General features: G+C 42.8%; 1 protein-coding gene across 1 annotated transcript; it reads left to right on the top strand.

The window, feature by feature from the left end:
• Nucleotides 1-4242: 4242 nt before the first annotated feature.
• Nucleotides 4243-12765, top strand: RBBP9 (RB binding protein 9, serine hydrolase). Its single transcript, NM_001260771.1, is given in 5 exon segments — nt 4243-4416; nt 5599-5641; nt 6759-6864; nt 11269-11354; nt 11760-12765. Coding segments are annotated over 5 exon segments (561 nt in total). The 5' UTR covers nt 4243-4317; the 3' UTR covers nt 11987-12765.
• The last annotated feature ends 1146 nt before the right edge of the window (nt 12766-13911 follow it).

The following is a 13911-nucleotide window of genomic DNA, read 5'->3' on the forward strand; positions in this document are numbered from 1 at the left end:
ACCCTACATAGTTTTTCTATCACTCACAGTAATGAACGACTGTCCTTCCCAGCCCACATGTACTGTTCATCGTTTCGGTGCCCATTTGCATGCCTTCCTCTCTGCCAAGAACAGCCACTTCACCCCCACTTTCTTTCCCAGGAGCTCCCATGTGTTCTTCAAGACTTTGAAGAAGGCTTCCATTGACCTCCTTTCTCCTCAAGGTGGCAAAACCAAAAATCAAACAAACAAGTAAACAAAAGCAGTGGCAGAAAGGAAAAGTAACCACAGAAGAGAGGAGAATAGGTTTAGACGTGACTTTGAAGACTTAGAGACAAACTTCCCACAGAAAAGATCCTGACCTGAAAAGAAAAATCCAGGCAGAGGGAAGATTATTCAGCAGGAGCGCCTTAGTGGAGGATGAATGATCCCTTTAGAAAGAGTGAAACTGTCTCAGCAAGTTCTTGAGAATAACTTCTTCAATATTAGCAAATGAGGTACCAAATATAAAGGTACATTTTCAGAGTTTTAAAAATTCACAAAAATATTGGCTTTCAGCTTTGAAACCAAAGCTATTTCTTCTATGATAATGATAAACTCAGAAATTGTTTGTACAAGAGATAAAAAGTAGAAAACAAAATGGATGTATGTAATTATAATCTTCTCAGTTATTATCGGCATAAACAACCTAAGATGAGAGTTAATGTCACTGCCTTTTTTCTCCTTCTAGAAGAAAGAGGTAATAAATCTTCAGGAAAGCTAGATTGCTAGATCCTTTTTCAACCCCCAGTTCCTGATTAGGGAGTATCATTGTTTCTCGAACTAAAAACTACTAAGCAAACAATTAGTTGGTTACAGGAATGTCTCTGCTTGTTTTATGTTGAAATTGTATTCCTATGGTTTTTTTTTTTTTTTTTTTTTTTTTGAGGCATAGTCTCACTGTGTCACCCACGCTAGAGTGCAGTGGCATGATCATAGCTCACTGCAGCCTCCCATGCTCAAGCGATCATTCTACCTTAGCCTGGTGAGTAGCTGGGACTACGGGTGTACACCACCATGCCTGGCTAATTTTAAAAATTTCTGAAGACATGAGTTTTGCCATGTTGCCCAGGCTAGTCTCAAACTCCTGGGCTCAAGGAGTCCTCCTGCTTTAGCCTCCCAGAGTTCTGGGATTACTATTTTTAAATTTGAAAGAACTATATTAAGGTATAATTGATGTACCTTAAGCTGCACATATTTAAAATGTACAATTTGTTAAGTTTTGACACCCATCACCACAATCGAGATAATTAACATATATATCACCCCCAAAAGTTTCCTCATGACCCTTTGTTAATGGTGGAGGGTGTCCAGTTTCTTGGCGTCTTGAACAAACAATTGGACAAAACGCACAAAGAAAGGAAGGAATGAAGAGTTTCATTGAAAATGAAAGTACAGTCTACATTATGGGAGCGCGCCTGAGCATAAGGGCTCAAAGTCCCCATTATAGAATTTTTGGGCGTTTAAATACCCTCTACTTGGGGTACACCCTATGTAAATGAAGAGGATGAAGTAACGTTAATTCATTTACATGGCCTACGCCATGTGGAGAGGATATTTCCTGTCATAACTGAAGTGTGAATTGGCCTTCTGTTCCCTGCCTCCAGACCCTATTGTCCTGCCTCATCTCCCCCTTGAGAGATGTGATCCCCATAAATCTCCAAAGGAGGCAGAGGGACTCATGGTCTTTTTTCTGTAACTGCTTCATGCTGGCTTGGGGGGGGTGTAGTCCCTACCTATTGGTGATCACGGAACTCGCCCTGCTCTATCTAGTGGAGGCAGGGTAGTTTCTTGACGGCTAGGGGTGGTGTCTTCACCTGCAACTGGATGGAACCTTTGTTGCATGATCATCTGAAGCTTGATGGTCTCTAGACGAGAGGAAATTAATTTGGTTAAAAGATTTAATGGGGATTTTAGGGGGTGGATACTTACGCTGTCGGAGATGTTTGTTATAGAGACTTGCAGAAGAAAAAACAAAACCTAGTCTGTTCTAGAATTTATGTTTCCTTGAAGTCTAAGCACAAGCAACTCCATTTTGGTTTGGTTTGGTTTGTTGGGGCCTAGTGCATGAGCTTAGTCCAAAACAATGGCCTCCCAAAATTTTGTGGAAAAAATTCCCCCTTTTTGGTCAGGTTCTCACTTAGGTGAGAGTGTGACCAAAACTTAGGGCCTTAGCGCCACTCTCAGTTACCATCATTTTGGGTTTCTGGTCTCAGCACATCATTTATAGGTTTTGGTGTTCTCGTGTTGCACATTTCTTTCAGCTTTTGTCATTCCAGTTGAAGAAAGAACATCTGATGTTCTAGAGATGGCTGCACGCAAACATTTAAAACCTTTGAGAGAATACAGCGCACCAGGGAGACTATTATTATAACTGTTGGGAGGATAACACCAAGAGTTCAGAGTATGCTCCTAAACCAAAGGCCCCCATAAACCAAACTTCCTAAAATCAAATGAGCTAAAGAGTTTACTCACTTGACTAAGCAATTTCTTCATTAATCCCCTACCACTGAATTTCTTTTTTTTTCTTTTCTCCTTTTTTTTTTTTTTTTTTTTTTGAGATGGAGTCTTGCTCTGTCGCTCAGGTTGGAGTGCAATGGGACGGTCTCAGTTCACTGCAACCTCTGCCTCCTGGTTCAAGCGATTCTCCTGCCTCAGCTTCCTGAGTAGCTGGGATTACAGGCACCCACCACCATGCCCAGCTAGTTTTTGTATTTTTAGTAGAGACGGGGTTTCGCCATTTGGCCAGACTGGTGTCAAACTCCTGACCTCAGGTGATCTGCCTGCCTCGGACTCCTAAAGTACTGGGATTACAAGCGTGAGCCACCGTGCCCAGCCAATGAGGGATACATTTCTAATCATTGCTTCTTTTACTTCAAACCATGGTAAAAGGACCTAACAAATGATGCCTTTCTAGAAGAGTGAAGGCCTCCTGGCAATGTTTTCTTTAACCCATGATGTGGGTTAGAGGAGTCAACCAATGTTTTGTTTTTGACTGATTATGAAGCAACGCATGTACCATTAAAGTTTCTTACCTACATTGGGCCTTCATCTTTTATCTATCAAAGTATAAAGTTATCCATGTATAAGGCTGGCTTCAAACTCCTTCACAAATAAAACTATATCCCATAAGTGCATGTAACAGACCCCTTTTCCACTTCTACTGTTTGTAGAGGCATAAGCAAAAAAAAAAAAAAAAAAAATCAAAGATGAGAGTTCTATGATAGTAGAAGTCTTAAGCTGTGAACTTGGGAAAAGCTGTTCACATCAAGGATGCCATTTTCTTCTTGGGAGAAATTTCCCAGGGTAGCTTTACCTCAAAAGTTCCAATGCATGCACAGTTCCAAAAGTGTGGAGGGACGCTTCTCAGTTGCCAGACCATGAACCCAAAGTCCAAGGTCCTGAAGTTTTGTTGTAGTGTGGATGACAAGGACAGTCTTCTCCATGTTTCCAGAAAATTCAAACCATACAAAGCTTTCTTTACCTGGTTAAAATACACTGTAGCATAATAATCTACTGTTATAACATCAGCCCCTTGCATGGGAAAGCTTTTATACAACCAGAATGACAAATTGGAATTCAAATAACAATTAAATGAAATCCTTTACAAAATGTTTAAATGGCCCACCAGGTGACCAAATGTACATGAAGCTTTAATTGTCTTCCCAGGAATATGAGACTAAACATTGGTTATAAACTATTTTAAACAATTTTAGTATCAGCTGGTTTAATATGAAAATCTGATGAAGTATTTTCTTGGTATTTAATTAAATTTTTTTTTTTTTTTTTTTTTTTTACTTGGGTTGGTAGCTTTACACAAGGAAACTTCATTCAAAGCAATGAAAAACAACAACCAGGGCTGATATTGAGTACTAAAAATTGTTTTAAAATCAGAAGGAAAAATAATATGGATTTCAGGCGTTCCCAAGTTATAAATGGGTTTTCTGCATGTTTGAAACCAAAAACAAACTTTCCTATAGAAATATCAGTAAATCTAGCAAAGAAATAACACACCCCAAGCATGTCATAGCCTGTCTTAAATAAGGGGAAAACATGAGAGCACTAGTAAGAGGCAAGTAAACGGTGCTTTGCTTTACAATTGAGGGAACCTCGAAGGCTCTGTTCTTGGCTGCCCCACGCAGGCAGGCAGCGGAAGGCAGGCCAAGGAGGAAAGAGCCCGGCCTCCCGGGTCCCCGCAACTACAACTCCCAGGATGCCGCGGAGCAGGCTCCCGGCCGGTGCAGGCTGGGCTCAGCTCTGTTGGACCCGCGCTGAGGGGACTCTGGCCTCGCTGCACTCATGGCTTCTCCTAGCAAGGCAGTGATTGTTCCCGGGAACGGAGGCGGGGATGTGACCACCCACGGCTGGTATGGCTGGGTGAAAAAGGAGCTGGAGAAGGTAAGCGCCCAATGCCTCGCTGCTCGGTGAAGTCAGCCTGCAGCGAGGGACGGCGGGAGGGGACTGAGAGCTGAAGTTTGAACATGCGTCTAATCCCCTCCAGGAAAGCCCTGTGTGTTTTCCTTCCTCTCCCCCGCTGCCTTCTCTTAAACTCTAGAGCTAGTGGTCGAATTTTGGTTGGTAAAACTGCCTGGAAGACTTCTTCGAGGGCTCAGCCGTTAGAGTTGAAGGAACCCCCCCTTCTTTGAACTACCCAGGCTGAGCCCCGAGCCCCGCCCCCCGTATCTGCTGCTGGTTCAGATTTGGGACTTCCCAGATAATTTTACATCTTCACTGCTCCTCGCATCAGCTTCAAAAAAATTAAATATGCTATACTTAATATATACAAAGGATATATGTAACATGCGTCTACATTATGAGGCATAATGTAATGAATTACTAAACTAAAATCTGGGACATTGCCTATATATCGTCTTCCAAACGACCCGTATGTCTACCCATCTCAGACCCGTGCCATCCTGAAGTTTTTTCATCTGCTTCTCTTTTTAAAATTAAAGTACTTTTCAACCTATGAATATACCCTTTAAACAATAGACCGTTCAATTTGGCTTCTTGGTGAGCTTTATAAAAATGGCATCTTACTGTAGGCTGCCCTGTGCCGTTTGATTTTTATTTTTTAACCCTCTTCTGTAACCAAGGGGTAGGTCGGCTCCCTGGGTTGCCATCCTCCAGAGTAGATTGCAGGGCTGTGGCTGAAAACCCTGGTCAGAGCTACAACCCCAAAGTTCAGGGCTGGAGCTTCTGAGAGGATGCTGTCTCCACCTTTCTGTATCACGTTCCTGTGCCACGTTTTACCTACTGCCTGGCCCACGGTCTATTTGGCTCCAAGTCAGTCTGTCTAGAACATATTTGTTCATGCCCCTCTATAGATGGAGGGCTGTAGAGGCAAATATGGGTGTTCAAATGCAGATATAGGTCTCTATAGAGGTCAGCAGAGCTGCCTAGATACAGAACTACAGATGGAGTTCATGCGAAAGGATGGTCACTTAACCTACTTCATTTCATAACACAAGTTAATACTGAATTGGTAACGATCATATCAGGTGCCTCATTTCTTATTAGCAAAGTATTAGTTGTAATTAAGCTCTTTATTATAGCTTTTTCTCCCCCCTCATATCATAGATACCTGGTTTCCAGTGTTTGGCTAAAAACATGCCCGACCCAAGTAAGTTTTAAACTTGTTTTTAAAGAGCCTCATCTTGTTGGGTTTTGATATTACCATGTTTGTGGTAGAGAACAAGAATATCGTAGTGGAGAAACCAAAGATGCCGATATACCTAAGAAAGAATAAGGCAAGTAGCTTGGGGAGGAGGGTGTGAACCAAAAGCCATAGAAAATTCTAGTAAGGATCAGGAAAGCACCTGGGCATGGTAAAATTTAATTTTCAACTTTGCACCAACTTGATCTTTCCCTTCTGTAAGTCTACAAATATTTTCAGGCAGAATTTGTGGGTATTACATTTGAGGCATACGTATAAAACTTTACAGCATGTGTTTGAGATCCTAATGTTTAAACATGTCATATTGCTACTTTTGTTCTGGGTATGCCTATGACTTGTCTCAGGAATCCCCTGTTTGGAAAGAATGAATAAATGTGTGTGAATTTTAGAATGTTCCAGGAGTTTTTTTGCTTTTTTTTTTTTTTTTTCCTGAGATGGAGTCTCGCTCTGTTGCCCAGGCTGGAGTGCTGTGGCATGATCTCAACTCACTGCAACCTCTGCTTCCCAGGTTCAAGTGACTCTTCCTGCCTCCCGAGTTCAAGTCAGCCTCCCGAGTAGCTGGGATTACAGGCACGCGCCACCATGCCTGGCTAATTTTTTTTTGTATTTTTAGCAGAAATGGGGTTTCACCATTTGGTCAGGCTGTTCTTGAACTACTGATCTTCAACTGATCTGTCCACCTCTGTCTCCCAGTGCTGGGATTACAGGTGTGAGCCACTGCACCTGACCAATAGCTTTTTTTTTTTTTAAGTTTGAAAGTTTACATTAAAATTTCAGAGTTATATTTTATTATTTCCTTAGTATTTTCTTACAAGAACATGGTAAACAAAAAAAAAAAAAGAGAGAGAAAAGAAAAACTATTTGTCAGAACTGTGGACTTGGGTCTTTCAAGTAGTAATACGTAAGCCTTTGGCTCTGTTAACACAGTCCTGTCTCCTGCTGAGGTCCTGCAGTTTTAAAAGTTGTGAATTGCTGAATAGTCGTCTGTTAGAAAGGTGGGGCAGCATTGGATTCAGACTGCCACTATCAAATGACAGACTTTTTCTTTACCCTGAACCTTAAGTTACAGCACGAGAGAGCATCTGGCTGCCCTTCATGGAGACAGAGCTGCACTGTGATGAGAAGACCATCATTATCGGCCACAGTTCTGGGGCCATCGCAGCCATGAGGTGCGATCTTTGTTAAACTGTATCCCCTTTGTGGGCTCCAGCCATGCTTGCTTGAGATATACCTTGTGTATATCTTAAGTTTCTGTTGCAGAGGAAACAGTGCTGACCTCTAAAGTGGTAATGTAATCTGTCCTAATTCCTTCCTGGTTTTGCTAGTGGACTGAAAAAAAAAATCTGCCCTTATTGGGATGCAGTGATCCTTTTAAAGCGTAAGTGGCTGCAAACCCCAGTGGCTTCCCATCAGTCAGCTCTGATTCTGTCTCTACAGACTCTCCTTCTCTCCTCCCAGCCAGGTTTACTGACCTCATTGCGGTTCCTGGAACATGCTAAGTACACACACATCTTAGCCTGCTCTCATTCTTCTACCTGGGACACTCTGTCCCTAGACATCTGCATGGCTTTCTTTTTTTTTTTTTTTTTTTTTTGAGACGGAGTCTCGCTCTGTAGCCCAGGCTGGAGTGCAGTGGCCGGATCTCAGCTCACTGCAAGCTCCGCCTCCCGGGTTCACGCCATTCTCCGGCCTCAGCCTCCCGAGTAGCTGGGACTACAGGCGCCCGCCACCTCGCCCGGCTAGTTTTTTGTATTTCTTAGTAGAGACGGGGTTTCACCGTGTTAGCCAGGATGGTCTCGATCTCCTGACCTCGTGATCCACCCGTCTTGGCCTCCCAAAGTGCTGGGATTACAGGCTTGAGCCACCGCGCCCGGCTGCATGGCTTTCTATTCCCCTTGAAGTCTGTGCTCAAATGTCCCCTTTAGGTGAGGCCTTCTCTAATCACTCCATGTGAAACAGCTTCCTCACTCTACTGGCTCTTATCCGTTTTATATCTTATTATCTGCAGCACATTTTGTTGTTGTTGTTGAGACGGAGTTTCGCTCTTATTGCCCAGGCTGGAGTGCAGTGGTGCCATCTCAACTCACCACAACCTCCGCCTCCCAGGTTCAAGCAGTTCTCCTGCCTCAGCTTCCCGAGTAGCTGGGATTACAGGCATTCACCACTATGCCTGGCTAATTTTGCATTTTTAGTAGACATGGGGTTTCTCCATGTTGAGGCTGGTCTCGAACTCCTGACCTCAGATGATCCACCCACCTTGGCCTCCCAAAGTGCTGGGATTACAGGCATGAGCCACCGCGCCCGGTCTATCTGCAGCACTTTTTATCATCTGACATCCGGTTTATTTCTTGTCTGTCTCCTGCCAATAGAATGTAGACTCCAGGAAGGCAGGGCTTTGTTCAGTCTGGCACTGAAACCCCATTGCCTAGAAGAGAGCCTGGCATATGGTAGATTGTGTCTGCAGTGTCACTCACCTGCGAACCCCAGTCCTTAGGTTCATGGGCACATCCCTACTGCTCATTAAGAATATTATATCTCCCCTTTTAGCCTTATAAGGCCTAGTGGGTAGCGACTTAGCTGGCTGACTAAGCTAAGTTTAGCCTATAAGGGTTGAGTTTCTTTCATATTTGCTAGGCAAAATGACAAAGGATAATAGTTTTTATTTGTCCCAAGCAGTCACTTAGGATGTCACATGAATTGCATGTCAGGGAATCTTGCCAAATTTCATAACCTTTCAGCCACACTGATTAAAGTTACAAGAGTATTTCAGGATGGAGCTACAAAATTATGGTACACTCCTAGTGTAAGGATGTTTATATGCTGCCAGGGGTTGTCTGGAAAACGAAGAGCTCCTTGTATTATTGAATTCTGTCCCAGCTCAAGGCCAACTGCATTTTTCTCAAGCCATTGATTAATAAAGATGTGCCTGCTTTTAAAGATCCTTGAACTCACTGCAGGATTATTAGCAACCTTCTAAGAATTGACTTCTAAAGTTAAGGGAGACAAGGAGAAAAATGGATGCCAAAACGATTGGGTTAAGGTTGTAGAATTTCCTATTGACACAATCATAGAGGACTACCCTACAGATGACTGTAATCATGAAAGGGAAGTTGTGCCTTTACAATGGAGAGATCACGTGGATGTCACCTTAAGCAAATGATCAAACTTAATCTCACCAATAATAGACTGGCATCATTTGTCCCCTGATGTGATGGTGTGGGAAAGACATAGCATCACCTATGTAGTATCCTTGCCAGAAATGTTTACCTCAGTTTAGTTAGGAGGAAACAGACGATTCCATTTAGAGGATAATGTACAAGACAGGCCTAAACTCTTAAACATGTTAATGTCATTTAAAAGAAAAAATTTAACAGTGACTGAAGAGCCATGAAAATAAAATGCAATGCATAATCCTTGACTAGATCTAGGATTGTAGAATGTTTTAAAGGACGTTTTTGGTTCAGTTGGGGAAAACTGAATACAGATAATATTGCTGTATCAATGTGAAATTTATTGGGTGTAATAGTGGTACCATGGTTAAGGGAGTGGCCTTCTCAAGAGATACATGCTAAAATAAGGGTGAAATGTGACAAAATTAATGAATCTAGGTGGTGCTTGTTCTTTTTTTTTTTTTTTTTTTGAGATGGAGCCTCGCTCTGTTGTCCAGGCTGCAGTGCAGTGGCACAATATCGGCTCACTGCAACCTCTGCCTCCCAGGTTCAAGCAATTCTCCTGTCTCAGCCTCCCGAGTGGCTGAGACTACAAGTGCCTGCCACCACACCTGGCTAATTTTTGTATTTTTAGTAGAGAGGGGCTTCACCATATTGGTTGGGGTGGTCTTGAACTCCTGACCTCAAGTGATCTGCCTGCCTTGGCCTCCCAAAGTGCCGGGACTACAGGCATGAGCCACCATGCCCAGCCTAGGTGCTTGTTCTTTAAACGTTTCTGTAGGTTTGATATTTTTCAAAGTAAATGGGGAAAAAAGTTTAGGCTCAAGAACAAAATACCAACGCTAACTCTTTCTTGGCACAAAGGTCTCTTGAAATTATTACTACTATGTGTCTTTCCTTATCCCAGTCTTTGCTGAGGGATACTGCTGTCTGCAAATACTATAATTCTGGTTTTTACCAATAAAGGAGCCTCACTCTACTTGCTCCTATCCTCTTTATATCTTATTATCTGTAGTACTTTTCACCTAGACCTAATAAATCCTAGATCTAGTAAAGGATTATGCATGGCCTCTGACATCCTGTTTATTTCTTGTCTGTCTCCTGCTTACTTTTAATGGCAAAAACTGCAATGACTTTTGTACCAACCTAATAGTTAGCTGGGTGTCTACTTGCCAGGCACTGTAATGGGCACCAGGAACACAAAGATCAATAGGACTCATACCTGCCCTTAAGGAGCTGACAGTTTATTGAGAGAAATTTACATAAGACGACACAAATGAATAATACAAGGCAACGTGGAGTGTGTGGTACCAAAGGTACATTTCTGGTATTGTACAGTGTTTCTTAAAATACAGTTCACAGACCACTTGCATTAGAGTCATCTGGGTTGAAGGAGGGAGCATGCCTTAAAATGCAGATTCTAGGCCTTAATCCCAACTTTCTGAATCAGAGGCTCTGGGTCTGAGCCTGAGAATCTGCATGTTCGCCAACCAGGTGACATTGAGACATACTAAACGTGGGTAGATTACACATTTTTTGTTTATTGGGAAAGGTTTGCACAAGTTTGAACTACCTTGAAAAATGAGTAGGGGCTGGGCGCGGTGGCTCACACCTGTAATCCCAGCACTTTAGGAGGCCAGGGTGGGCGGATTATTTGAGGTCAGGAGTTCAAGACCAGCCTGGCCAACATGGTGAAACCCTGTCTCTACTAAAAATACAAACTTAGCTGGGCATGGTGGTGCATGCCTGTAATCCCAGCTACTCAGGAGGCTAAAACAGGAGAATTGTTTGAACCCAGGAGGTGGAGGTTGCAGTGAGTCAAGATTGTGCCACTGCACTCCAGCCTGGGTGACAGAGTGAGACTCTGTCTCAGAAAAAAAAAAAAGGAAAGAAAAATGAGTAGAAGCTCATCCAGTAGCCAGGGTTGGGCTTGTAGTTCTGCAGTTTCCTTGCTATTTTTCACATCAACCTCAACAGCAGATAGTACATGCTTTCTGTAGGCTACCACAAATGAGTTTTTAAGTAGCTTATTGACTTTTTCTTTTTTTTTTTTGAGACAGAGTCTCGCTCTGTCGCCCAGGCTGGAGTGCAGTGGCCGGATCTCAGCTCACTGCAAGCTCCGCCTCCCGGGTTTACGCCATTCTCCTGCCTCAGCCTCCCGAGTAGCTGGGACTACAGGCGCCTGCCACCGCGCCCGGCTAGTTTTTTTGTCTTTTTTAGTAGAGACGGGGTTTCACTGTGTTAGCCAGGATGGTCTCGATCTCCTGACCTCGTGATCCGCCCGTCTCGGCCTCCCAAAGTGTTGGGATTACAGGCTTGAGCCACCGCGCCCGGCCAGTTTATTGACTTTTTGGTGATCAGAGGTAACATTTATATTAGCTGACATCATTTTTCTTTCTCCAGGTATGCAGAAACACATCGAGTATATGCTATTGTATTAGTGTCTGCGTACACATCAGACTTGGGGGATGAAAATGAGCGTGCAAGTGGTAAGTCCAAAGGTAGAAATCTGAGCAAAGCCCTCTCGAGACATGGGGCTGTCTGTTCAGGTTGTAAAAACAGCGCTGTCTTTCAGATATGCCAAAACATTCTAATAGCGTAGGAGAAAGATTTACCACCTATCTTTGGATATAAGTTCACACTTTGATTTCTTCCCAAGCGGTAAGTCTAGAATTGAACCATAGAGGCCTGGTTTTAGTTGAACCATGTACCACCTCTTCATGAGTAACTGTGGTATCAAGCCCTACAGATTTGAAAACAAAAGAATTGCTGCTTCTAACTCACATGTAGGCTCTGCTCCTTTGTGTCTCTATGTGGGTCGCCAGTAGGTATTTTAGAATATCTAGAGGGAGATTATCCATGGGCACTGAAAGACTGTTTTTTTTTCCCCATAGGATACTTCACCCGCCCCTGGCAGTGGGAGAAGATCAAGGCCAACTGCCCTTACATTGTGCAGTTTGGCTCCACTGACGACCCATTCCTTCCCTGGAAGGAACAACAAGAAGTGGCCGATAGGTTGGAAACCAAATTGCACAAATTCACTGACCGTGGCCACTTTCAGAACACAGAGTTTCATGAACTGATTACTGTGGTAAAGTCTTTGCTGAAAGTACCAGCATAGACTGTATGATTTCTGCTATTTCGCATCCCAATATAGGGGTAGAATAATATCTACTATCAGCCGATTACTAGACACATAAAACATCCAGTTAAGTTCCAAAAGTGCCTGAAAAACAAACACAAGTTTCAACGTTCAATCTAAGTTACAAATAGCGTTTCCATTTTCCATAGACTCTAAAACTCCCCAAATTGCTATGAGCTACCGCAGTATTTTCCTCATTTGGTAAGAAACGTGAGGACAGCTTAACTGCCCTTCTCTAACCAAAGTAAGTCAGAAATAGCACCCAGGTTTCCTGATTCCTACTCCTGAGTAAAACGAAACAGGTTTTATGTATGTTGCAGGTGTCGCACACTTTGCCTCTTTGAAATCAAACTTTTCTATTTCACTGGGGAAAGAAAACATGACTGAAAGTCCAGAGTGTTAGCTTAGAGCTCAAAATACTAGCTGCTGTTTCATGCTGGCCCTGGACATTAAACCCAGACTAGGGACAACACCTCTGACACTTGCCCCTGAGTCCTTCAGACATGTTGAGAGAGACTGAGACAGGAGTCTTCCAGAGTCAGGAAGGAAGGAGAGGCACAGCAATATACATACATAATATACGTACAACTGACTAGCTTTGTTTGAGACAAGAGTGGTGGGATCAGGGCCGTGTGGAGAGCTCATGGCCTGTCTAAATTGTTGCCATGTGGAAATGGGGCAGAGTGTTACCAATTTTCTGATTTTTTGTGTGGAAAAAAATGTCCAAATTATGGTTTTTAAATTTGGGGACTATATATATATACACACACACACACACACACACATAAAATCCATATACATATGAGTATGTAAGTTGGCAATAAGAGTATACATCAAAAAATTTACAAACACTGCAAGACAAATAAAATCCAAGCCATCCATTTGTGACCACAGTCATAAGCATTAACTTAGCCAGGGGCTTTTAGATAATTATCTGTGAAGTCTGAGAAAAGACTAAGATAACCAAAATGAACATAATGTCAAAGGACGAAATCATGGGGACAATTTGGGTTTTGTTCCAAAGTCAAGTGTTTTTAAAAAGAACCTGTCCCTACTTCATGTTCTGTTCTATAGAGAACAGAACTTCCGTGGCCCTTTAGCGCTCTTTCAAGCACATTCCATTTTCTTCTGATCATACTTCCTCAAAAAGCCTTTTATTTGGCTGGGTGTGGTGGTTCACGCCTGTAATCCCAGCACTATGGGAGGCCGAGGTGGGTGTATTGCTTGAGGCCAGATGTTTGAGGCCAGCCAGGGCACATAGCAAGACCCCATCTCTACAAAATATTAAAAAATCAGCTGGGCATGGTGGTGCACACCTGTAGTCCTAGCTACTTGGGAGGCTGAGGCAGGATTGCTTGAGCCCAGGAGTTTGAGCCTTCCGTGAGCTACGATCCCGTCACTGTACTCCATCCTGGGTGACAGAGCAAAGAACCTGTCTCTAAAAAAAAAAAAAAAAAAAAAATTTAAAGAAACCTACCCTTTTTCATTTCTCAATATTTTTTGGCTATTATGATCTCTAAGTGTTACTTCAAATAATTTCCAGTGAATCCACACTTGATGTTCCAGAGCCTGAGTTTGCTGCAGAAATATAATTTCCTATACTTCATGCCTAAAGGAGATTCAGAGCTATCACTTAAAACCAAAAGTCTTGGTTTTTAAATGTGCTTAGACAAAAAAAAAAAAAAAAATCAGGAAAGGTACCCTAATTGTTTAACAGCAGTTGTCTTTGGGGAATGGGCATTTTGGTAGGTACAATGTGATGGACGTCCTTCTTATTTTTTTTTTTTTTTGAGACAGTGTCTTGCTCTGTTGCCCAGGCTGGAGTTCAGTGGCACAAATCTCAGCTCACTCTAACCTCCGCCTCCCGGGTTCAAGTGATTCTCACATCTCAGCCTCCCAAGTAG

Source organism: Macaca mulatta, chromosome 10 (genome assembly GCF_049350105.2).
Source record: "Macaca mulatta isolate MMU2019108-1 chromosome 10, T2T-MMU8v2.0, whole genome shotgun sequence".
Classification (NCBI taxonomy): Eukaryota; Metazoa; Chordata; class Mammalia; order Primates; family Cercopithecidae; genus Macaca; species Macaca mulatta.